Source organism: Triturus cristatus, chromosome 3_2, assembly GCF_964204655.1.
Source record: "Triturus cristatus chromosome 3_2, aTriCri1.1, whole genome shotgun sequence".
Classification (NCBI taxonomy): Eukaryota; Metazoa; Chordata; class Amphibia; order Caudata; family Salamandridae; genus Triturus; species Triturus cristatus.
In genome coordinates, this window is record NC_140584.1 from 700,492,451 (window position 1) to 700,518,993 (window position 26,543).

The 26,543-nt window shown below is 42.5% G+C and overlaps 1 protein-coding gene across 2 annotated transcripts in view; it reads left to right on the top strand.

The window, feature by feature from the left end:
• DNAH7 (dynein axonemal heavy chain 7) overlaps window positions 1-26,543 on the top strand; it is a 1,967,826-nt gene that overhangs the window by 1,289,192 nt on the left and 652,091 nt on the right. For both annotated transcript variants that reach the window (XM_085648764.1, XM_085648765.1), the window contains exon 51: window positions 2,255-2,381. In XM_085648764.1, coding sequence (XP_085504890.1) covers window positions 2,255-2,381 — 127 coding nt within the window. The remainder of the gene's footprint in view (window positions 1-2,254; window positions 2,382-26,543) is intronic.

Genomic DNA, 26,543 nt, shown 5'->3' on the forward strand with positions numbered 1-26,543 from the left:
GGTGGCTTCTGCTGGAGTGAGTCTTGACCTCCAAGTGCTGTTCCTAAGGTCCTGGGACCCTTAGTGTGTCAAATAGTAGTCATCTTAACATCCTGAAAAACCTGTGACTTGGAAACTTTATGGCTTCAAAGACCTCCAGTGCACCGGGGCAAACCTGCCAAGTCAGTCTGGTGCAGTGCATGCCGCTGGGCCAAAGATTTGGGTTGCTCCTGCTCAGAGCTTTTCTGCAGGGGCAAATCTCTTTCAATGGATTTCCCAAAGTGGCTATCCAACATCATCCAAAGGTAGTAATCATCACCAGGGGACTGCGCCAAAAGTATTCGTCCAGCGAGGGACCATGCTTGGGTGAGAATTTTGAATTTCTCCCGTCTGGAGGTTTCCTGCCAAGATGTCAACGGCTTCATAGGGACATCATCCAATGGCTGTCTTACCTCAGCGACCCCTTTTGAGCCACATCCTGCTGACTTGGCCCACTGAGGATTCCAGAGACTAAGTCAAAATATAAAACTTCTACTTACTCCATTGCAGCTGGCCTTAAATCGCACCTAGATACCAGTCACGTGCAACCAGATAACCAGCACCTAATGCTTTTTAGGGCTAATTTCATTTAACACTTTATATATTCATATCGCTGTTTCCCCATATTGGATTTTTGACGTTTTGGGGTCATTTTGCTCATTACAATATTCTCTATTTTTATAAATTGCAGTAGGATTTTTATTCTCTTGTATTTTTGACTTTTTCTAACTGTTTTGGTTCCTTTAAACCCTTTACAGATTTTCTTACGTTAAACCTGTTTGCTCTGTGCCATAGCTACCAGAGGTTAGCTCAGGTTTAAATGACTAAAACCTTCACTGCGCCTAAAACCAATAGTGATATAATTACTTGTGGTGAACTACCATTTACCCCAACTAATATTCTACTGTCTCACACAACGCATATATTCTTCATGGGGCCACTGTTGGACAACCTGGTTACTTTCAATATATTTGTGCATGCGGTAAATGACCCAGTGAAAAACCACATGTGTCTACATTTATATGCTTGGAAAATAGAGATAAATGTGTACTTTCCAATTTTTCAGTTTCATTTCATTTTAGTCAATGACACTTGGGGTTGCATCATAAATCCAGGGGATATGGCCAATTAACAATTACACACAGCTCTTCCTTATTTAGATATCACATCATAAATTGTGTGATTTTATCTTCAAAATGGTGTCCTGGGTAAACAAAACACCTATATTAGGATCAGGCATTTGGCAGCAGGGCCGGCTCTAGGGCGGTGCGATCGGTGCCACCGCACCGGGCGCTGACTTGGGGTGGGTGTGCCATTTTCATCCATTTAAAAGAACCTGATGACGCATACATTGTCCCAGCAATTTTCAGGCATCAATAAAAATGACAACTCCAGTGATTAATGTTCTTCCTGGAGAGAGACCGGAGCTTTGTCTAGTGAAAGTTTAGCGCATGCCTGCTGCAAAGATCGTGCCCCATTCACATCACAAAGTGCATATAATATAAATAGGTCAATGGGTTACCGCTTTTGTCAGAGATCCTTTTGTGAGTTGCAGTTTATAAGTTAAAATCCTAATATAGAGTGCTGAGCTATTAACTGCCATGAAAGAGCTGCATGCAAACTGCAAGGAAAATATTAGAGCTATGTATTTTTTGCTCAGTTTTTCGTTGTCCTAATAATGCAAAAGGGGTTCATTTTGGTAGAAATCAATTCATATTATTAAAGAAAACCCCTAACAATGGTGTTACATTTTACATTCTGAATGTGTGCTTTTCCAGTCCAAGGACTCTTAAAGTATACTGCCTACCAGTATGGATGAAATGTGACTTCTACTTCTTGTAGGTCTCTGTCTTATGTAACATTTCCCATATACTGATTTACACACTGATGATTGATTGTCTCTGTGCAATGTGTGTGTGATGTAAAGTGTTCTGACATCTTAAACTGGTATGAGTGACGCTATAAAACTAAATGAATCTAAGAGACAGTGGTTATGGAGATTTGAGGGGCACTGTCAAATGGTGGTACCGAGGGAATCCGTGGTGGAGGTGGTCATTGGGGGGTTGTCAACAAACACTGTCGCACAGGGCGCCATCTGTGCTAAAGCCGTCCCTGTTTGGCAGTAGGGTGTAAGAGAAGGACGTGGCTGAATAATTAAATGTTTTGTGAAGCATTGATCCTACAAGCAATATCGGTTTTAATTCCCTACTCACCTATTTTCCCTTGATATCCACAGGTTACGGATACTAAAGGACCACTTTACATACTCGCTGTATGTCAATGTATGTCGTTCGCTCTTTGAAAAGGACAAGCTGCTGTTTTCATTTGGCTTAAATGTGAACCTCCTGAAGTATGAAAAACTGGTGAGTAGCTTCTTCTTGATTTCCTTGTATTTTTGTACAGTGCCAAAACACCACCAAGGCAGCTTGTCAGCAGTGACAGTGAAAATAAGACATGCATTGTTGGAATGCGAGGAGATGGTTGCCAGAAAACGCCAGAGGTATTTTGAATTTCGCAAATTACTTTGCGACTGGCAGACAGAGATCATACCTCCAAGGGGTGAGGGGCATAGGCGCTCTCTTGGTAAACATCAGAGGTACTTCCAAGGGCCCCACAGCTCCTCACACACTTTTACGGGTCCCCGTTCGCTGAAGCTAGCAGTGTGCCACAACTAGTGTGGGCACCACTGTTGGCAGCCATCTGTGAATGGGGTTCCCATTATTTGTTAATAAAAACATATTTAAAAATTATTCAAATATGGCTGTCTGTGCACCTGCAAACACTCATGGGTAGCCACCTTTGAATGTTTTTTGTTATACTTCACAGCAAAATTCATTTCAAGATGATTGCCTGCGCATGCTCATGTTTTTTCTCAGAAAGTATAACAGAATGCTTTATAGAGGACCATCTGTGTTTCAGCAGGCTTTCAAACGCATGTTCACGCATGGGTGGCCACTTTGAATTGTCTTTGTTATAGCTGATCAGTAGTTTACCATGTGAAGATCATCGGTGTGTTTCTTTATTGAAACAGTAAAGTAATAATATCCTGCTGAAAAGGAAGTAGTCATTGGCAACTCCAATAGCTTTGTGGCAAAAACTATCTGTTAACTTGGATTCCATGTATCAGAAGACAAATAAGTGACGGGTTTGAACCCAATGCGAAACACCTGCATACCAAAACCGGAGGTGAAACCTTATACCCCTTTAGGAGGCAACATTACATCCTTAAAACCATCAGGAAAACTTGACATCGTCTTTGATTAAATGATGTAACGGAATAATTCTGACATACTAAACTACATCTCCCCTTCACCGAATGCTCTGCTGTTTCAGACTAGGCTCCCCTAAATGTAGTTCTCTCCATCTATCAACTATTTCCCATTACGTTTCTCTATCCCACTTTGTCTGTTCCTTAACCTGAACTCATTCGGTGCGCTTCATACCGACATTGCTTGATGTTCCCTGTTAGTATATTTTTCCAATATACAGCTCTAAATTGTTCTGTACTGCTCTCTAATACTTCTTGGTGAAGGAGCACTTTAGAAAAAAAATGTAAATTAACAATATAAGTAAATACAGTTTAAAATAATATCCATTTTGGGGCGAAGGTGTGAGAGACATAGCTCTGTTGTTGCTAAGTGGAGTAGGGAGACAGTTGGGGCTCCTAGCATAGAAAGCAAAACCCTCCTAAAATGGGCCAAAGCCTCTGTATGAGATTTATTTTCTTTCAAAGTAAGCACACAGGTGCAAAACCTCCCCCACAGCTTTTAGCTTTCTTTGAGCAATTTATAATCATTTGCAGGGGACCTGCCTGTCGCCACGATTTCAGCCAAGGTAAAGGCAGAAGCATACAGCAGAGGACCCAGAAGAAACAATGATGGACCTCTTGCAAGATGGTAGTATGTGTGCTCTCCTGAAAGGCAGGCATTTCAGAGATCAGCAGCATCTCTGACTCTACCCAAATCTCAATGCTTCTATGGTCCACCTCAAATATGACTTCTCTGATATGGCTCACAGGCTGCACAGTACAAATTATTGGGGATGTTACGTTAGGCTGGAAGACTTGTCCTGAACTCACCCAGCTATAATTCTACACATTACTTTTATGTAGAAAAAGAGAGCTAGTTTGCTGTTGTTGTGATACCTGGAATTCTTCTTGTGATTCTGAATGTTTAGGAGGGTTATTTGAAGAAACTACTATTGTAGAGGTCAAGAAGCGAGAGGGAGGTTTTGTTTTTCAACCATTTAGAAAGGATTCTTCTACAGTAGCTCAAAACGTCACTAAATGCAGTCAATTGAAAAAGAGCTTTTCATGGGCTTGGGTTGGTTTCTAGATTTTGACTGATACTATGTGTGTTTTCAGAAGTTTTGTTGCCATGGGAGTAAACCCTGTTTCTCTTCTTGTGAAGCTGACATTTTTGTGAAGGGCTGTACCTAGCAGTTTTTCTGATTAGTAAAGTAGCAGATCAAGTTGATGTAGTAAGTATGTGAGAAGCAAAAAACACGTTTCATGGAGAGTGGATATGGCAATTTAATGTATCCCCCTGAAACTTACATTTCCTTCATTATCTTTTCTCTTCTTCCTTGATCTGTAAAGATTCTGTGTTTACAAGTTTCACATATTATATTTGGTTTTCCTTACTTGAGGAAAGAGAAATAGGGGAGTTAAATATGTCCAATTTGAAACACAGTTAAGATATGTTACTGCAAAATATATGTTAGTTCAATAAGTAAAACCAAATGTGCAGAAGCCTAGAGTGGCACGCAGCTGAAAATGTGCAAAATTGAAAAAGCCACTCTTGAAGTTATGGGAGACTTCCGTTATCCTCAAAGTATTCCTAGTGAGCTTCATCATCCACCAACAACACCCCGATTTTACTGCTAGGTTGCCAGGTCACTGGCAAAGCCTTCAGGCATACAAATGGCTAGCCAAATCAGTGCTATGGAGCAGACTGCTGTTTATGTAAACATTGAAATGGGGGTACCCCTAAATCATAACTATATTGGATATGGTACACACACATCTGTATCCTCGTTGCTCCAGTTCATACACATTCACTCCCATCTCATTCTTTCATACATATCTATGCTCATATAAAAACTGAATCACTACAAACTGAAGATACTGAACTTTGGCCTGTTCTCAAGAAGGGTAACACTAGACAGCACTGAGGGTACTACCCAGAAGGATGTTGGAGGTGCTAATTTGCCACTAATAGCAATAAATTATATCTCTGACTGCAGCAGTATGATTTTAAAAAAAATCATTTCATTTAGATCCGCAACCACCCTCACACAGGACCTACATCTATGAATTTTAGTGAAGTCGTCCAAATGATCCTTCAGATGTCTTTGGAAATATGTATATTTCATGCTCTCTTGCAAGAAATATTATTAATTAGCAAGAGAATGGAGTGTATATCCGACCAGATATGGGGTATCATTGCATGGACACTAATGTAAGGAATATATATGAATTCAAATTTAAAGTTGGCCTATCTGAGTGTTGCTGTAAGTGGACCATGTGACTGAGACCTAAGGTATGCAGGGATTCTAATACGTCTTCAGTAATATTCCTAGTGCAGTTCGCCTTGAAAGATGTATTTCTGGTAAGCAACATTAATTGACAGGTTACATTTGGAAAACATTGCAAACAGGAGAGTTAAATAGCTGAGGGCTACTAATACCATAAGATAATATCAATTGTATTGATTATAATGCTCTTTTAACTATGGGAAACTGAATGGCTGGTATGTGGTGAGGGATCTCTGCTTCGCAGATTGTCTCTCTACAAAAGACGAATCCTCATAATCTGTTAACTCACACATTACCTGAAGATCTTCCAAAGTTCAACCACCATCATTTTAGGTATGTTTACAGCTGGTCAGGTTTTGATGGGAAATCCAAGATACTGGTTGGACTTTGTGGCACACAGGTAAAGGTAGCATTTCAACAAGAGAACACCCTCTAGTTATTTAAGGTGAGTATAGCCTATTAGGAGAATTCTACCTGCCACTTTGACTGATGTTAGGGATCAATGGAATTGGCTATGTTGTAGCTGGTGAAATAAAGATAGATGGTTAATTGCTCGACCACTAAGGATATGCTGGACAGTCAGAGGTTGATTAGACAACATAATGGAATAACGATTATCAGGATGGTAATGCAGTATCAGAAGTTTGAAGTCAAGAATGTTGTAAATCAAAACTGGTGATTGACTGAGGGTCACTGCTTATGGAAATGGTGATCCTAGCAATCTCATAGAGTTATTACACCTCCTTGTCCCTACAAATCCTAAAGATGTGTTCTTCTTGCCTTTGTCCATAGTGATTGACATCTGTGAATCTTGCTGGCCAATCGTATTTCTATGTCTGACACTACATCAAAGTTGTCTTTTCTCTCTGTATTTATGGGCATGTTTCAGTTGCTATAGAATTTTCAGTGCTGCTGTTCATGCCCATAAGTAGGATAGAATAGTCATTTGTTTTGCTGTCTCTACAACTGCACGCTTATCTTCTGGCCATACTATTGTAGCAACTTAGTATATGATGCAAATGCATTACATAAGAATCTAACAATTCTGCCATTAATACTAGAGGTCCTATCTAAATATTGTGGAGTATTTGTCACTGTATCTTTGCAGAGAATGTAGAAAGTCCTACTATTTTTACAATATTTTCCATCGAGGTGACTTTCCCAAAGTCCCAACAACCCCTTTTTGTTTGTTCTACATCTTCCAGTGATTACCATCAGAGCCCATTCCAAGAGGAAATGCACTTTTTCTAGTGTTGTATGTGTTATATAGCAGAGCATAAACATTACTTCTATAAAGCATGCCCATTCCAGAAGTGAAGAAAACAACTCAAGTCCAGTGAACTATTTATTAGCTGTTGTTACTAATTCTTTAAAATATAGATACAGTGGTGTGTGGATTGCCCAGAGGCATTTTCCTCCCACCACAAGCTATTCTTTGTTTGGTGTAGCATTCCATCGCCAGTTGAGTTATTGCATAGTAAGGGGGAAGGATGGAGGGATATTTATAATCTCAAAATTGCAGTGAAACATCTCAGATTACATTTAAATTATGCAATCATTTTTCCCATTGAGTTTGTTTACTGCGGCAGACGTGTTCTCATATTATTCAGGGCTCACAATGCATGGTAGGCCTATTGGCTTTGTCAATGCTTTTTTACTATTGACCTCAATACCTTCCTAATATCTCACTCTGTTGTGCCATTTGGTTTATGGTTACTTTTTTCAAACCATATCGGATGGATTGTATGCTTGGTTAGCAAACACAATAAGGTGATGGACAGAGGGCTGAAACTTTTCAGACATTCACCGCCAGTCACAGATCTGGGTTGAATCCATCATCGTTCTTCTGTTGACTAAGCCACTCCAGTTTGGACCCAGCCATATGCAAATCAGTCTTGACCCTGCTCCTCATGGGAACAGTCCAGCCAGAACTGCCAGGTCAGGTTCTCCCTGGACCAGAAATAAGCATCCTGGGACCGGTGTCAGGGTATCACCCCCCTCATCAGCCAGGCTAGATTGAACCCATTCGCAAAGTGAGCAAGCGACCCACGTCTGGGCATACCCTGGCCACTTAGGGTGAACATAACACAATAAGATGATGCACGGAGTGCTGAAACGTTTCAAACACTCACCCCCAGTCACAGATCTGGGTTTAATTCATCGTTATTTTGCTTGCCACATCATCACAGTTTATTTGGAATATTCCTTCCTTCAGCTTTAAAAATCCTATGTCTGACAGAGCATTAGAGTTTACAGGTGTAAGCATTTAGGCACTAGTGCCATGGTATTGATAGCCATTCAACTGACACTGACCCCCTGGTTCTGTGTGATTCCTGCACCTGTCTCCTCTCAGTTAGATTTTCCTCCACCCACCAGATAGAATTTCAACCTGTAATATAGCTGTTTTTAATGTGTGCACATGAAAGGATGTCTTCTTTCTAGATTGTTCAGTCAGATCGATGGATTCATCCACCCTACTTCTGTATCTCCGTCCTTCACAATCCATTGGCATTCTGAAATCATAATTCCCTTACTGAGCGTTACAGACCCTGGCCACCCTATTCAAACAGCTGGCTGTTTCAGAAGAAATAGTTCATACCACCTTTAGGTAAGCATAATGTTATTGTGCATGTTGATGTGTTCAGCAAGAGGTATTGTTGGTACCATCACATGTACCATAACCTTCTTCACTTACTCACATGTGGCATCATAGCTTAAAGTCTTTAGCCACTGTTTTAAAGAGTAGTATGTTGTCTAGTGGAACACCAGGGTTACTTTCAGTAACTGGTAACTCTACTTGTGTTGTTATGTATTTTGTATCAGGAAGATATTGGCTTGCTTTAGTGACACTTGTTGTTTGACCTGACATCCTTGGCGTGGGTTTATCCCAACTTTTTGCCATTAAACCCTACTATTTTTGCTTTCTTTAGGACTCTGCAGAATTTGCCACTGCTAACCAGTGCTAAAGTGCTTATTCTTTTTCCCTTAAACATGGTAGAATTGACTTACACCCAGTTGGCATATTTAATTTGCTTGTATGTCCCTAGTAAAATGGACCTAACTGTGCCCAGGGCCTGTAACTTAAATGCTACTGATGGGCCTGTAGCACTCATTGTACCACCCATTAAAGTAGCCTTTTAAACATGCCTCAGACCTGCCGTTGCAGCTTGTGTGTGCAGTTTGAAACTGCCATTTTGGTTTGGCAAAAAAAAACTTTTCCCACAACAGAACCATCCTTTTTAATGCACGTAAGTCACCTGAGGGTAGACTCTTCACATCCCAAAGTACAGGATACAGTGTATTTAAAAAGCTGGATGTGTATTTTTCATTTTAACATGTCCTAGTAGTGAAAAACTCCTAAATTTGTTTTTCACTACTGCAAGGCATACCTCTCCTATATGATAATATTGGGTTAGCTAACTGCATTTAATAAGTGATAGCTTTCATTAGGGAGAACTTAGGAATGTCCAGTTTGGTGTCTACAGAATTGTAATATAAAACCCTCTTTAATGCGAAAGTCAGGTTTAAATTCACAATTCTGAAAATGCCACTTTTAGAAAGTTGCAAAAAGAACAATTGATGGACAGAATGCTGAATAATATCATACATTCATCCCAGTACAGAGATCTGGGCCTAAATCTATATTTTTTTGCTCCCCATGCCATTCCAGTTTAGACTCCGCCATATGCAAAACAGTCTTGACCCTGTTCCACATGGGAACAGTACAGCCTGAACTGCTGAGCCAGGTGCTTCCTGGACTGGAAACAAGCATCCTAGGACCGGTTTCTGTTCATTGCATACTTTGCCACTGGACTAAATCTAGCCTGGCTGATGAGGGGTGTTACCCCGAAACCAGTCCCAGGATGCTTCTTTCCGGTCACGGGAAGACCTGGCTTGCAGTTTGGGCTGGTCTGTTCTCATGAGGAACAGGGTCAAGACTGATTAGTGTATGGCTGGGTGTGAACTGGGGTGACAAAGTGAGCTTAAAGCAGGATGATGGATTCAACCCAGATCTGTGACTGGTGGGTGAGTGTCTGAAAAGTTTCAGTGCTCCATCCATCTTCTCCTTATATTTGCTTTGTTTGCCCTAAGTTGGCAGGGTATGCCCAAATGTGGGTCCCTTGCTCACTTTGCCACTGGATTCAAGCTATCCTGGCTGATCAGGGTTGTTACCCTGAAACCGGTCCCAGGATGCTTGATTACGGTCCAGAGAAGACCTGGCTTGGCAGTTCCGGCTGGACTGTTCCCATGAGGAACAGGGTCAAGACTGATTTGCATACGGCTGGGTCTGAACTGGGGTGGCAAAGTGAGCTAAAGAATGATGATAGATTCAACCCGGATCTGTGATTGGGGGTGAGTGTCTGAAAAGTTTCAGCGCTACGTCCATCATCTCCTTGCATTTGCTTTGTTCGCCCTAAGTTGGCAGGGTATGCCCAGACGTGGGTCCCTTGCTCAATTTGCCACTGGATTCAAGCTGGCCAGGCTGAAGAAGGTGGTTACCCCAAAACTGGTCCCAGGATGCTTATTTCCGGGCCAGGGAAGACCTGCCTTTACAATTCGGGCTGGACTGTTCCCATGAGGAACAGGATCAAGACTGATTTTCATATGGGCGGGTCTGAACTGGGGTGGCTGAGTGAGCTGAATAATGAGGATGGATTCAACCTAGATCTGTGGCTGGGGTTGTTATGTTATGTTATCCAATTTATAAAGCGCAGCGTATACCCAAAGGTGTCTTGGTGCTAATTCTGTGAGAGACGATGAACAGAAATTATGGAACCTACTGATTGAAAAGCCAGGTTTTCAGAAGTTTTCTAAACTGAAACAAAGAAGGGGCAGATCTTAAGATGAGTGGCAGGAGGTTCCAGTATGTACTTGCTCTGACCACAAAGCTGCTGCCTCCCCATTTCGATTTTTTCAATCTTATTGGGTTTGTCCTCTGCATGCCTGCTGTTCTTAAGTTTCTGGTTGGAATGTACCAACTAAAGGTTTCTCTCAAAAAGGTGGGCCCAGAATCATGTACCGCTTTATAGGTCAAACAGAGGGCCTTAAACTTAATTCTGTTTTTGACCTTCAGCCAGCGGAGGTCTTCAAGTGCGGCAGAAACTGAATGATGCCTGGGTATCTCCAGTAGAAGTCTGGCTGCAGAGTTCTGGAGGGCCTGCAATTTGTTTAAATATTGGGCTTGCATACCCATGTAGAGACCATTACAGTAGTCTATTTTTGACAATACTAAGGTGGATGCCACTGACTTCCTAACTGAAATAGGCAGGAAGATGAGATTTTTTTAGCATTCTCAAGATATTATAGGAGAAGGAGACCACTGTATTTACTTGATTGCCTAAGAGTAGGTGATCATCGATGGTGATCCCCAGACTTTTGGCTTTCTTGGTGGAAACAGGAAGGGGTCCCATGTCTGCAGGCCAGCACGGGGCAGACCAGAAATTGGGGTTATTGCCGAGTATGATCACCTCGGTCTTCCCGGCATTGTTATGTTATGTTACTTTATTTTTATATAGCGCTAAATCACCGACCGGTCTCTAAGCGCTTTAGAGAGAGAGGCCAAGGGCTGGTTGGTGGTACCATAAATAGCAACGGAGAGAGTGGATAGTTGAACAGTGTTCAAGGCCTCCTTAATAAGGACGGTTTTGAGTTGTTTCCTTAAGGGGAGGAGTGCTGGTTCCCTGTGAAGGTAATCCGGCAGCTGATTCCACAGTCGTGCGATTAGGACAGAGAAGGCTTTGCCTACAGTGTTGCAACGTGGGGCGGACAGGCGGCAGGCCTGTGAAGACCGCAGTGTATGGCCTGGAACATAGTTCTTGAGGCGGTCTTTAATATAAGTTGGGGCATTTCCATAAATTGCTTTATGGGCAATGCAGAGGCCCTTAAACTTCGCTCTCTGTTTAATGAGGAGCCAGTGTAGTTTACATAGTAGAGGGGTGGCGTGGGCACTTCTGGGGAGCCTAAAAATCATCCTGGCTGCGTTGTTCAGCACTACCTGTAGCTTATGGATGAGGCTCTTGGGGAGGTCGATGTAAAGGGCATTCCCGTAGTCCAGTCGGGAGACAATTGTGGCTGATACTATCATTTGTAGTGATGTTATTGAGAGGATGGGGGCAAGTTTCTGCAGCTGTCTCATGAGTCTTCTACATGTTCCAACCACTGTGTTTACTTGGTTGGCCATGGAGAGGTCGGAGTCTATTTTTATGTCCAGACTCTTCACAACTGGTGCTGGTGTGGGGGTGTCGCCCAGGTCTTGGGGCCAGAATAGGTCATTCCAGGGGTTGTTTTTTGTTGGGATCACAAGGATTTTGGGTTTGTCTGGGTTGATTTTTAGTGAGTTGCTTGTCATCCAATTCACTATAAATCTAAGGATGTTTTGCGCCAGCTCCTGAGTGTGGGTGGAGTTGTCGATCCGGAGGATGAGTTGGGTGTCATCCGCGTAGTTGAAGATGTGGCAGTCCATGTGGGTTAGGGCCGCCACCACGGGCTGTAGGTATATATTGAAAAGGAGCGGCGACAGTGCGGAGGCCTGGGGAACTCTGCAGGTGAGGATGCCCCTGTCTGATACCTGATCCCCCAGCTCAATCCTCTGTGACCGACCTGACAAGAATGATTCCAGCCATTGATGTGCCATTCCACTTATGCCCAAGTTTGTGGTACGGGTCAGTAGTTGTTTATGACTGACCGTATCGAATGCCGCTGATCGGTCTAATAAGATCAGGGCACTCGGTTCTTTATTGTCGGCCATAATTCTTAGGTCATCAAGGACAGACAGCATCACCAACTCCATACTGTGGTAAGCTCAAAAACCCGCCTGTTGTGCTTGTAGTAGCTGGTTGTCCTCCAAGAATGTCGAGAGTGGTTTAAGAACATATTGTTCCATGACTTTTGCTAAGAAAGGCAGCTGGGAGATGGGCCGGTAGTTCTTTGGATTGGCATCATCTGCTCCTGGTTTCTTTCGCAAGGGGGTGACTCTGGCCTCCTTCAGGTTGGACGGTAGATAGCTTGTCTCTAGGGAATGGTTTAGTAACGTGAGGATCTGAGTTTCCACCCTGGAAGGGCCATTCGAAAGATCCTCGGGGGAGAGGGGTCTGCAGGTGAGCCTGATTTGGTGTGGTTCATCAGTGATGACAGGGATGCTGAGTCTAAGTTAGGGAAGTTAGTGAGCTGCTTACAGGCCCGTGGGGAGGCCTGTTGCTGCACTAAGGAGCCCTGAAAGATCGGGGTGTTATCAATCTCGGAGATGATATCCTCGACTTTTTGGAAAATGAAAGCCTGAAATGCGTTGCAGTCTATGGGCGCGGTTGCCGATTTAGGTTCAGATTTGTGGCTGAGTTCCTTCAATATCTGAAAGTTTCTTTTTGTTTGTTTGACGCTTCTGTAATTCTTGCCTCGTAATATTCAGCTTTCCCAGTAATGATGGCTTTTTTATAAGAAGGGAGTAGTGTTTTATATATTGCCAGCTCTGCTGTGTCATAGGCTTTGTGCCACCGCCTCTCGGAGTGGCGGAGGCTTTGCTTCTTTTCTCTGAGTTTCAGTAAACCAGGGTCCCATTTTCCCTTGTCTCTAATTCTGTCCCTCCGCACTGATGCTACTTGATCCAAGGCTCTGCACAGAGTCTCTGTGAGGGCTTTGCTCTCTTGGTCAAGGTTCCCTTGCTTATATTTGGGGAGGGGGGTCGTGAGGAGATTGTACACCAGTTACTCTGGCTTGATTTTATTCCAATCTCGCAGTTTTCTCCACTCTGGGGGAGGTTGTGGCAGTGGGTATCCATCTGGATCCAGCAACTGACTAGCGAGTGATCGGACCAGGCACAGGGGCTAATATCTAGTAGCCTTGCCCAAGGTTGCGAGGTCCAAATGAGGTCTAAGGTGTGACCTTTAAGGTGGGTGGGTGGGGCCGTCAACCAGTTGATGAAGGCCCATCGAGCTCATCACTGACTCGAATTGGCTGGCCGGCGGTTCTCTCTGTATTTTATCCCAGTGATAGTTGAAGTCGCCCACCACAAGGAGTCGTTTGTACCTTGAGCAGAGGTCCGTGATGACCTCTAAAAAGAGATCATTGAAACTAGGGGTTGATCTTGGAGGACAATAGGCTACCATAAGTAGGAGGCAAGAGGAGTTCAGTGAGACTTTAACCGCCAGTAAGTCTGCGTTCCCTATGCTCTCTGCCATTATCTTTATGACTGTTAAACGTTTATTAAAGAAAATAGCTACCCCCCTCCTCTTGTTTCTTCTTGTCTATTGTGCCAGAAGGCGTCAAAGTCACCTGGGAGGGCAGCAATAATATCTGGAACTGAGGTGTCACTTAGCCATGTTTCTGTGAGCGCCAGGATATCTATGTCTCCCTCGTGGAGGAGTGAGAAAACCTCTAGATGGTTCTTCTGTAGGGAGCGCGTATTGAGGACAGCCATCTTCAGACCTGGTAGGCTACTGCCTACGTTGTTTTTGGGGATATCTGGCACAGGGTCATGGGTTTACCTGCTCCATCGGTTCTCAAGATTTTATTAGCTTTCAGTTTGTCTTTAACATTGTTGCTCAAAATATGAATATCTGAGGCTAGGGTCAGAAGATCAGCCGCTGTGTAAGTCCAATTTTGACCAGGGGTTTTGGTCGGACGCAGACGGGCGCCGATGGGCTTGCCTTAGGCCCGTCCGCTCCAAGTGTCAATTTTTGTATTCCTTTCCACCCACCAACCAATCAGCTCTGCTGAGCAGCAGCTGTTCTCCCCCTGAGCATTAGACCGCGTTCGTGAAGCGGAAGTGCTGAGAAACTGGGAGGCGCTGGCGGCGAGGAACAGATTTTAATCAAGTTTACACGAGTGCAGTTTCAAGTAAGGACAAGTGCAATACAATGATTTTCAAAGCAATTTTAAAATGGTAGTTTTCACTTCAATACCGGTTTCTAGCAGCAAGGTGAGGCTAAAACCAATTAAAAGTGCAACATGAAAAAGGTGCTTAAACAGTGTTTAAAAACCCAACTGTCCGCATACCATGAGGACCGCCTTGTGAGCTTTGGCATGTCTCTCTCTTGCATTGAGTTTAAGGCAGTGCATGTTCATCTAATCAGATATGTATTTCATGCAGTTATGAATGCAGAGGCTGGTGTCATATGTATTTTTAGTGGCTGATAGTACGATTTGGGTATCGTCCGCAAAGGATGTAAGAGTGAACCCGAAGGATTGCACCATAGGAGCTAAATCTGCAACATAAACATGAAAAAGGGTGGGACTAAGTGAAGATCCCTGTGGTACCCCATAGGGCAAGCGGAATGACTGGGAAGAAAAGGCGTCAATGTTATTCATATTTTCCTTGTCTGATAGGAAGGAAATGACTAGTTTAAGAGCATGGTTTTTAATGCCTTTTGCTTTCAAACAGTGGTTCAAGATGGAGTGATCTACTGTATCGAATGCCGCAGATGGGTCCAGCAGAACCAGCGTGGCTTATCGGCCCTCATCAAGGATGAACTTTAGTTCATCCATTGCCTTGATCAGTGCAGTCTCTGTACTATGCTCTGACCTGAACCCAAATTGGGTAGGGTCAAGGAGATTAAAATCCTTGATAAATTGATTAAGTTGGTTGCTCTTCACTTTTTCCACTATTTTGGCAGGGAAGGGGAGTCTGGAGATTGGACGGTAATTTGCGGGATCTTCAGGGTCCACATTCGTTTTTTTTTAGAACGGGCAGAATAGAAGCCAGTTTCCATTGTGGAGGAAAGACACATGTCTTAAACATGTTGTTAAATATGTTTACAAGGTGATCAGCTATGATGGCGGGGACCAGCTTGATTTTTTTTTTCTTTTTTTCAGTGGCTAGACATTGTTTATTGGTCCATAACAAAGAGGTATCACATTTGACATATTATGTAATTGACTCAGTCCCTCTCAGTAAAAGAGGGGGAAATAGAGTAAAACAATTGAGGCAAATTAGAAACTATGTGTATATTAAATCTGGATTCTAAGGTCCCAAATGGATTGAACAGTGAAGAGGATATGCATAATTGTTTGTAAGTTACTCACAGCTGTATATATCACAACCTTAGTGTTATTTAGATATGAACTAGGAACTGCCAATCACATGAATATCGACACTGCCTACATTCCCCGCACAGTTTAAATGTCATACTGATAAAGTACCATGGTGGCAAGCAAACTTTCAAAGCCCACTTTGGGCTCAATTGTGGGAATTGAACATACATGTTCCATAGAACAATTGATATATATATTTATAGATGTATCTGGAAAATGCTGCTATGCACACACATATAAGGAACATTGAAAATGGATGATTTCAAATGTTTGCTCATTTAATTCAAGAAATACTTTTATGTTCTCTTTGAGTAAAATGGCAGATAATGATGAGAAAAATAGGGGGGAGTGCAAAATACTAAAATACCCATGCAATTTCCATAGCAATTTTTGAACAGCGCTACAGGCCAAATGGCTGAACTGAATTTGTTTTTTTTTTTAAATAATGTTATTATTGGTTTTTGTTTTTCAGTGGCTAGACATTGTTTATTGGTCCATAACAAAGAGGTATCACATTTGACATATTATGTAATTGACTCAGTCCCTCTCAGTAAAAGAGGGGGGAATAGAGTAAAACAATTGAGGCAAATTAGAAACCATGTGTATATTAAATCTGGATTCTAAGGTCCCAAATGGATTGAACAGTGAAGAGGATCTGCATAATTGTTTGTAAGTTACTCACAGCTGTATATATCACAACCTTAGTGTAATTTAGATATGAACTAGGAACTGCCAATCACATGAATATCGACACTGCCTACATTACCCGCACAGTTTAAATGTTATACTGATAAAGTACCATGGTGGCAAGCAAGCTTTCAAAGCCCACTTTGGGCTCAATTGTGGGAATTGAACATACATGTTCCATAGAACAATTGATATATACATTTATATATGTATCTGGAAAATGCTGCTATGCACACACATATAAGGAACATTGAAAATGGATGATTTCAAATGTTTGCTCATTTAATTCAAGAAATACTTTTATGTTCTCTTTGAGTAAAATGGCAGATAATGATGAGAAAAATAGGGGGGAGTGCAAAATACTAAAATACCCATGCAATTTCCATAGCAATTTTTGAACAGCGCTACAGGCCAAATGGCTGAACTGAATTTGTTTTTTTTTTTTAAATAATGTTATTATTGGTTTTTGTTTTTCAGTGGCTAGACATTGTTTATTGGTCCATAACAAAGAGGTATCACATTTGACATATTATGTAATTGACTCAGTCCCTCTCAGTAAAAGAGGGGGGAATAGAGTAAAACAATTGAGGCAAATTAGAAACCATGTGTATATTAAATCTGGATTCTAAGGTCCCAAATGGATTGAACAGTGAAGAGGATCTGCATAATTGTTTGTAAGTTACTCACAGCTGTATATATCACAACCTTAGTGTAATTTAGATATGAACTAGGAACTGCCAATCACATGAATATCGACACTGCCTACATTACCCGCACAGTTTAAATGTTATACTGATAAAGTACCATGGTGGCAAGCAAGCTTTCAAAGCCCACTTTGGGCTCAATTGTGGGAATTGAACATACATGTTCCATAGAACAATTGATATATACATTTATATATGTATCTGGAAAATGCTGCTATGCACACACATATAAGGAACATTGAAAATGGTTGATTTCAAATGTTTGCTCATTTAATTCAAGAAATACTTTTATGTTCTCTTTGAGTAAAATGGCAGATAATGATGAGAAAAATAGGGGGGAGTGCAAAATACTAAAATACCCATGCAATTTCCATAGCAATTTTTGAACAGCGCTACAGGCCAAATGGCTGAACTGATTTTTATTTTTTTTTTAAATAATGTTATTATTGTTTTTTATGCAGAGGGTACATAAGGGAAAAATATATAACCTTTATTTACATACATGTAGCTTATAATCATATCAAGCAGACAAAACAACAAAAACAAAATAAATAAAATTATTACATTATAATAGATAAATAAAAGAAGAAAGAAAATGGAAGAAAAGGGAAACAAATAGATATATATGTCTAGAGGATCAAACAAAACAATCCCATATGCGGTCTACTTTTTGCAATGAGCGGTTACCATCAGTTTTGGCCATTGCGCGTACCCTCTCGTATATGTCTTAAATTTTTTTTTTTTAATAGCATTTTTATTATTTAGTATTCTCATCTCCACAGCGTCTTCTTCACATTTGTTGCATTCAATACACAGATATAAGTTGCCCTCCCCTGCACCCGCCCATAGGTGTCATATTGTGCAACCATAAAAGTTTACATTATTACCCTCACTCTCGTTACCTACCCTCCGCAAGCTCTTGTCCTTCAGCACCCCCTACTATCTACTTCTCCTAATTCCCCAACACCAGAACTACTATCCCTTTCCTCCCCCGTCCCTCCCCTCCCCACCAGTGTGCTCCCCCAGCAGTTGTCACTCTCAATTTGGTCGGGGACCAGCTTGATGACTGACGGCATGCAAGGATCATCTGGAGAGCCTGATTTGATGGTCAGTATAAGGTCTTTTTATTTGAGCTGGGGAGACAAAGGAAAAGGATTCGAACGTGTTCATTGTCACATCAATATTAGGATTACAAAACTCCTTGTTTTGATTATTGGGGGAAAGAAGATGGTTGTCAGTATGGTCAAATGCGTTGAAGATAGAATCTACTTTGTCTCTAAAATGCAAGGCAATCTTATCACAGAAAAACTGACTGACCCAATCCCCTTTGTACACTGGTTGTCTGGTGAGTTTATTAAAGACTTGGTAAAGTTCTTTGGCTGAGTTTTTAGCAGATTCAATTTGTGATGAGAAATTTGCTGATTTTTCAGTTATCAGAAGGGATTTGTATTTGGTTAGTGAAAGTTTATAAATTTCTCTCTCATGGGAATTATATTGGGTTCTCCATTTCCTCTCTTGGCGTCTGCAGCCTTGCTTTTCACGCCTCAGGGCCTCTGAGAACCAGGGGCCTACATTGGCCCTTTTCCTTTATCGGAACTATTCGGGCAAAGGTGGAGTTGAGCCAATTAGTATATGCTTCAGTTGCGCACTCAGGATTCTCAACAGCCAGGGGGTGGATGATATTAACAGCTGTTTTAGTTGGTTTGGGTCAATGTTAGCCCAAGCTCTAAGTTGGGCTGTGCAGTGCCCCTTACTCTGGAGTGTGTTAAATTCAAAGCAGATAATCGTAAAGAAGATGGCTGCATGATCAAACAAGTTAGGGGAAGCACTTTGAGCCTAGTAATGTCTTTATTGTTAGAAAAAAGAGCATCTAGTGTGTGCCCAGCTTTATGAGTGGAGGTCGTCCTAAGAAGCTTAAGATCTACTGCATTCATAATTTCTAATAAGGATGAGGTGTCCTTATCTTCCCTCTGCTCTAAATGAAAATTAAAATCTCCTAGGATAGTAAGGTTAGCATTACAAATATCAGCCTCACTTAATGAGCTGATAGAACTTAGAAAGCCAGCTTTCTGGCCTGGAGGGCGGTAGATCAGAGAACCCCTGAAGGTGTGTTTTTTGTGAGCCCTAGGTTAAATGATAGGGTTTCACAGTCCTCAGACTGTATGGTAGTAAAATTAGCTCTAATATTCTCACGGTAGATGACAGCCAGTCGCCCTCCTCTTTTTAATGGATGGTACTGCCTGTGTAAACGGTAACCTAGGGGCATGGCTATAAGCCGTTCAGACATAGAGGAGTCAGAGGCCCAGATTTCCGTGATAAACGTGTAGGCAGATTTGTAAGTGTCAATAAGTTCTGCTACTTCAAACGCATGTTTCACTAGAGAGCGGGCATTGATTAACGTGCAAATAAAATCAATGGAGTCATCTTTTCTAGATTTTTTTGTGCTGGGGTCTATAAACTTAGGAAGCCTGGAAAAACCCAGCAGCTGAAAGCCACAGATCTTACAGGTTACTTTCAAGCCTAAACCTAAATATACCACCGAGCCCGGAGTCCAGGGCTCGGTGGTATATTTAGGTTAAATAACCTGGCAGTGGACTTGGATGATACATACCCTGAGGCCTTTTTGAAAGTGTGGAAGGCATTTACTGAAACCGTGAGTGTGCCCGGTTTTTCTTGCACCTGAGGTTAGGGTAAGCATTAGTGAGTTTATACCGCCAAGGTGCGTTATTTTTGTTTTTTCATGAGGTCCTGAAGAAAGCTTTGTAAAAGACAAACATAAGCTGAAACATGTCGACCAATATAGGATGTATCTGACCAATTTAAGTCAGCATTTATCATCCTTCACTGTTTTTAATTTGTTCTAGTTTCGTCACCATTAAAATTGTTTGTGGGCGAATCTTGACTTTTTAAATTCCCATTTTTTTTGCACTCATTATTCACTTGCATTCCTTTAGCCTGATTTTTGCGCTCCGCTTTAATAAAGCGTCGAAGCTCACCAGAGGTGCAGTAGGCACCCCTGGTGGAACCCTATGATGAAGCATGTCACCAACTATGTTGGTGAGTGAGGGTTCTATTTTTCATATATGATTGATTTGTTTTCAGGCACTTTCTTTGTTTTTTTCAGTAGGATTACTGTTTTTTCTCTTCATCACACTCTTTTGTTGTTATAACTATGATATAGGGGGATTAAGAGTGTGTCTCAACCCTCTCTCTCTTGTTGTTGTCATTTGTGTTTCACTATGTCAAGAATTGTAGCTTGAGTGGGGTTTCACTCCCCTCAACCAGGAACTCAATTCCCTACACTAGTCAGCCATAATGTTAATCGGGTTTGGATTATTCACCTTAGAAGGTCTGACAAACACAGGTCATTGAGCATAGTGTCAACTCAGCATTAGCTGCTATGTTGTTGGGTGATACTTGTCTACGTTTTAAAAATAATACAAATTTGACGTGCATATAACTAACAGAGCAATATCAAACTCACGGACAATTATTTAAAAAAATAAAACTAAATAAATAATAGTTGCAGGTCTTTTGACAACAATCGCAGAAAACTAATGTTTACTTATACATTGTGTTTAACGAAACAAAAATAGATAAGAGGTCAGTTTTGTGACAAATAGAACTCTTTACTGTGGTTTTAAAACAAAAGAAGCATAGATATTACTCAGAAAGTGGGCACAGATTTGTTCAAACTTGCTGACCTTGAAGGGTGGTGTCGTCCTTCCTCAATCTTTTTTGGTCTCTGAATCTCAGGCTTCATTCAGGACAATAGTGCACCGCATGGTGGTAAATGTCGACAATGTTATTGGGAAATAAAGGTTGAACCAGCACCATTTATCGAGGGTAAGCAATTTCAGAGATGCATATTAATTAGTTGTAAATGCATAATTGTATTTTGAATCGCTTTTAAAATGGTCATGAACTCGTAGGTTCATCACAGTATAATAGCCTGTACTAAATTAGTTCTGTGGCTGTAGCTTAAACTATTGCTAATAAGTCGATTATAAGGTTGTTAGAGCTCTGGCCTAATTTTTCACTACACCTTCTTCCTTATACCAAACATTGTAAGCCATATATTCACCGTGCACCGGTGGTCAAAACGTTATCCATTGTTATCCACTGCTAAGTATTATGCTAATTATTAAAATACATAATAATTATGTGAAGCAAAAATCTAATTAAAAAATGAAGAAATGTAAACAACTCCTGGAGTGGCTTCACAGGAAGGGATATAATTCACAACAGCGTCATCAGGAGCCCAACTTTCCTGATACCGACTTTTCCTAGCAATCTCTCACACAGTCAGGGTTTGAAATCACATCTCCATGGCGCGCGTCACGGGTCCTTTGTAGTTCTTTCCTACCTTCTCTGTAACTGAACACTGCAGCTGTATACCGTCCTTCAGGAAAACCACTCGCACATCTCAATGCACTGTGGCGGCTCCTCTGCTAAGGCGAAACTAAAGGAAAAATAAAATGGTAATAACTGAATGTTATTATGATTTTGTTTTTTCCTGTTGCTTTGTGGCCAGGGTGGGCGGGGCTGCTCTGCTCTCAGAGCAGGACAGGGGAGGAGTGGTTTGTCCACTCCAAGTTTGTATGTTCTCCACGCAGGCTGCATTACAGCCTGCGTGGAGAACATGGCCAGGCCCCTATTCCCTGGCTGAGCGCCGAACCATGGCACTCAGACCAATCACAATGCTACATTGAAGCGTTGTGATTGGTCAGGGGAGCCTAGATGCTTCCTGGTTCTTGTTCCAGCCGAGTACTGATGCGCAGGAGAGACGCGGCATCGATAAGGTACGTTTTTATTATATATATCTTTTTTTTACATTCTCCCCACCCCCTACCCTGTCACCCCGAGGGTGACAATAGGCTGAGATGAGGCGAGGAAGGAGAGGTGAAAGCCACTGGTTATTTAGTCTACGCCTCATTCCAGTCCATTGTCGTTGCATTCTATGCCACTTTATACAGAAATCAGCAATATAATCAAATCAACCTTGCTCCTGTTTGCACTTTCTTCTAAGGTCCTCTCCAGATGGTACCACAAGCAACCCTAGATCGGTTTCAACTTTGTACGCCTCATTAGTGAGATACAGTTTGGGTCCAATGGCACTTTGAGCACAGAACCCTTTACTGGTCATACCATTTGAGTTAGGGTCCTTCACTTATAAAAAACAAAAAGGGATGGGTGGACGCTTTACATAATCTCAGCCACTGTTAATTACTCTTAACCACATATCAGCCATTCACTTTTAGGAAGGAAAGGTCAGTACAAAATCTAGCTAGTGAAGAGAAATGCTGAACCTTGCATTCTCAGCAAGACCGTGGGCCAACCTACTGCTCCTTGGAGCCTGGGACTGGGGGTGGGGAATCAGTGTCTCTGAAGCAGCTAATTAGAGGTTTTCTAGTTGCCTGGCCTTGAGACATGTTGTGCGTCATAGTCAGCAGACAGCAACAGAAAGACAACTTTATCCTCCCCCTGAGGGATAGGATGGCAGACAAACGTATGAATGGCTCACATCTTGAATCTGGTGAAGACCCAGAGCAACGTGTGCTTTCAATACTAAGTGTTCTGAGATAACTGAGAAAGCAACCATCATAGAGGGCAGTGAAGGCTTTGGAAGACAAAGTTGTGTGACTAACAACAATCTGATATGGTTTGATACAAGGAGCAACAAAGAATATGCCTCCGGTTATCCAGGGCCAAATGAGGAAATCATCTTTTTCAGTGTGAGGAATAGAGGCTTCACAAGAAATGCAATAGACGGTATTTCCATATTGGATGTTAAGATCTACCACCTAGTGTTAGAAATGGGGATCTCTAGTTGGCAGTGGTATGCACCCTGTGCAAGTAGAAACCCTTGCTTCTAGTCAGGTTAAGGGAGTTACACAACCAAGAGGGAATCGATGCATTGAAATCCAAAGACAGTTCTGGTCTGTGGGTGATGCGGTGGAAAATTCAGCCCACAGGTGCGATGTATGGACATCCAGATGCTCTGGAGGTCGACGCGGCAGCAAACAGGCACTGCAACAATTTTTTCAGCTGCACGGCCTGCATACGAGTCAGGGAGGTGGTCTCGGATGTTGGAGACGTGGTGCGCTGGACTCGGGCTGCGGCAGTACATCGGGGCGTGAACAAACATTGCATTGATTTCTTCGGCCACACGCTGGCAATGCTTGGAAACGTCTCCCACTTGGAGGTGCTGTCGGAAAAACAGGCACTGGAAGGGTGATGCGTCGATTTTGCAGTCTTTTGCAGCAGGAACAACCTCCAAGCACCCAGACCTGGAATTGGCAGATCAGAACTCCCAGCAGTGGAGTTCTGGGATGCTGCAGGTGAGTCTTTGATGGCCTTGAGACTTCCAACATGAGGCAAGCACACACAAGTGCCTGGAGAACCTTGAAAAAGCAGGATTCAGGAAAGCAAAGTCCAGTTCTTTCACTGCCCACAGACAGAAGCAGCAACTGCAACACACAGTAAAGGGGCAGTACTCCACCTGGCAGCTCTTCAGCTCTTCGTCTTGGCAGAGGCCTCAATCCAGAAGTGTTTTAAAAGGTTGGAATTATAGGTCCAATTCTTTGTTGTCCACAGAAACTTGCCTTGGCTCCAGACACACAATAGGGGGTGGAGGCATCATTGTGAGAGGCCAGGCACAGCCCTATTCATGTGTCAGTGGCAACTCTTGCCACCACTGTAGCTCAGGAAGGCCAATCAGCCTGCTGATGGGCCATCAGCATATGCAGGGCACACCTCAGCTCCCTTTGTATGAATGTCCAGAGTGAATGCACAAACAACCCAGTATATTGCTTCATCCTCCCAAATAATAGAAAATACAGCTCTTCCACAAAACAGTTTTCAAAATAAAGCATGGGGTTTTATTTGTGCAACACTCTCAGTAAGGCTTTCTCAGACATCAAATGAAAAAAATATGCACGTGTGTGTGTGTGTGGATATATATATATATATATATATATATATATATCTATATATATATATATATATATATATCAACAAAGAAATGCGCCAGACTCCGGATATATCAGCGCAGGCAGCCGCAGGCACGATGCACCTGACGCGTTTCAGCAAATAGCTTTTTTCAAAGATTTGAGCATCATAAAATGCAGTGTCCCAGGTGTGGTTAAGTTCGTAAAATCACATGACTAACAACCACCATACTACATGTCCCATAATTCATCTTGGGCCGCTATGGAATATCTGTACAATCCAAATGATGTTTCCCCACAAACGACCCAGCCATGTTGTTGCAGGTAAGTATGGCAGAGTAGAAAGCTGGTGCACAAAAAGTCTGTGTTGCTGCCACACAAATGTCCATAAGCGCTGTGTCCGGAGCCTGCCAAGCGGAGAATCATCTCCCTCGGCTCCCTTTCCCAACGTCCCCTAACGTGCGAGAGCGTAATTCTGATTGGTGGTTACATGTCAGTCAACGTTCGAATCGGTCAAAATCTGGAAGTGTCGGCCGCCATTTTGTTTGTTTTGAATGCGAGAGTGAAAAAGGAAGGTGGCGAACGTGAAAAGGGGGCAGGGTAGAGAGTTCCTGACCCCCTAGCCCTTGTCATGGGGTCCCTGAAGGACCACGAAGGCAGAAAAAAACATTTTGATTTTTTTTTTTTAATCGCGGGGTGCGCGCACGGTGAAAAATCATTAAAAAAATATATATATTTAATACGTAGTTTATTGTAAAATAAATATATAAAAAATATAATAATAAATACATAACTTAGCATTTAAAAAACCGTACAAATTCACTGAGAAAACCATAGGTTTCACACACGTTATAGTTAGGAATTAGCATTTAAAAAACCTTGCAAATTCACTTAAAAAACCATAGGTTTCACACATGTTATAGTTAGGTGGACATTTCACTCGTAAAAAACCAATGAAATTCCCCCGTTATAGTTAGTTCAGATAACTATAACTCGCGCGACCGCCCCTCTATCAAAAGGATGATGTCATCAGTGATGTCATGAGTGATGCCACTGACCATGTCATGAGTGATGTAATATGTGACGTCATGAGCAGTGGATTGCGGGCGCGCGAGTTATAGTTATCTGAACTAACTATAACAGGGGAATTTCATTGGTTTTTTACGAGTGAAATGTCCACCTAACTATAACATGTGTGAAACCTATGGTTTTTTAAGTGAATTTGCAAGATTTATTAAATGCTAATTCCTAACTATAACGTGTGTGAAACCTATGGTTTCTTCAGTGAATATATATATATATACACATATATCCTATTGGCGGTCGCTAGTAGTTAGGACCTTGTTTCTATTCAAAAAGCGTTTCTTCTTTTGCCAATATCTTTGGCGCTGTTTGACGATTCTTCGTGATATGTTCCAAACTAATGACCAGCTCCGGTTAGCTCCTGTCTTGAAAGTTTGGGGGTGATTCGTCAAACGGGGCCAAGAAAAAATGGGGATTCCAAAACGTGTTTTCCCCATGTTAATTTCCATAGGAAACTTTAGACAACTGCTGAAAGGAATTACACCACATTTGGCAAAAAGGTAGATCTTGGTCCAGAAAGCGTGCTTTTTTTAAAATGGTGTAAATCCATTCAGTAGTTCCTGAGAAATAAAAAAAAATTATATTGATATCTGAGCACTGAGGAGGATTCGCAAGCCCTCCAGAGCACGAGCTTCATTCTGATTAACTGCCAACACTCCATACCAGGAAGTGTTGGCAGCTATCTTGTGACTCCGTAACCGAGACACAAGTAAACAGCAGAAAAAAGGATAGAAATCAAGAAAAGAGGGCAGGGTAGAAACACCCTGAGCCCCTAGGCCTGCTCTGGGGGTCCCACAAGGACCCCCAGGGCCAGATATTGTGGCCAAAAGGGCGCAAATCTGGCATAAAAATAAAAATAAATGAAGCATGGTCTCCCGCGCTTTGTTTTCCTCAGCCCCTGGGTGGGCCAGGTCCCGGGGGCAAAGAAAAAAAAATATATGTAGCGGAAGCCCGCTGGGGCCCCTGCAGCCCCATGGACCGCCATCTCTCCGGGGCTTGTATCAATTATGCGTGGTGGGCTCCTGCCCCCCACGCTGCCCCGGGGACCACCACCTCCCCGGGGCATATGTGTAATCATGTGGGGGGCCTTGCGTGCCCCCCAAAGCCCCAGGGACCGCCACCTTCCCGGGGCTTCAATATAAATAAAAGTGTGGGGGGCTTCTGCCCCCTCGCACTGCCCCAGGGACCATCTCCTCCCCGGGGCATTGACTAAAATAAATACGGTGGTCTGTATCGGACCCCCAGCCCCGAGGACTACCACCTCTCCGGGGCTTTAAATATGTTGGAGGGGGGCCGCACAGCCCCCCTCGTGGAGCCCTCCTTGGCCCTGGGGACCACAACCCCCCTGGGCCAGCTCCAGCAATGTCCTGGGGTGCCCACCCCCGGGACATTGCAGTTTGCAATGGCAGGGCAGGAGTACGGCTCCTGCCCTGTCATTGCAAACAATGCTTCTCTTCATGGAAGAGAGAACAGTAAGCCTGCTCTCGCTTCCATGAAGAGAAGCACATTGCTTTTGGACAAGGGGAGCTGCAAGTTAGCG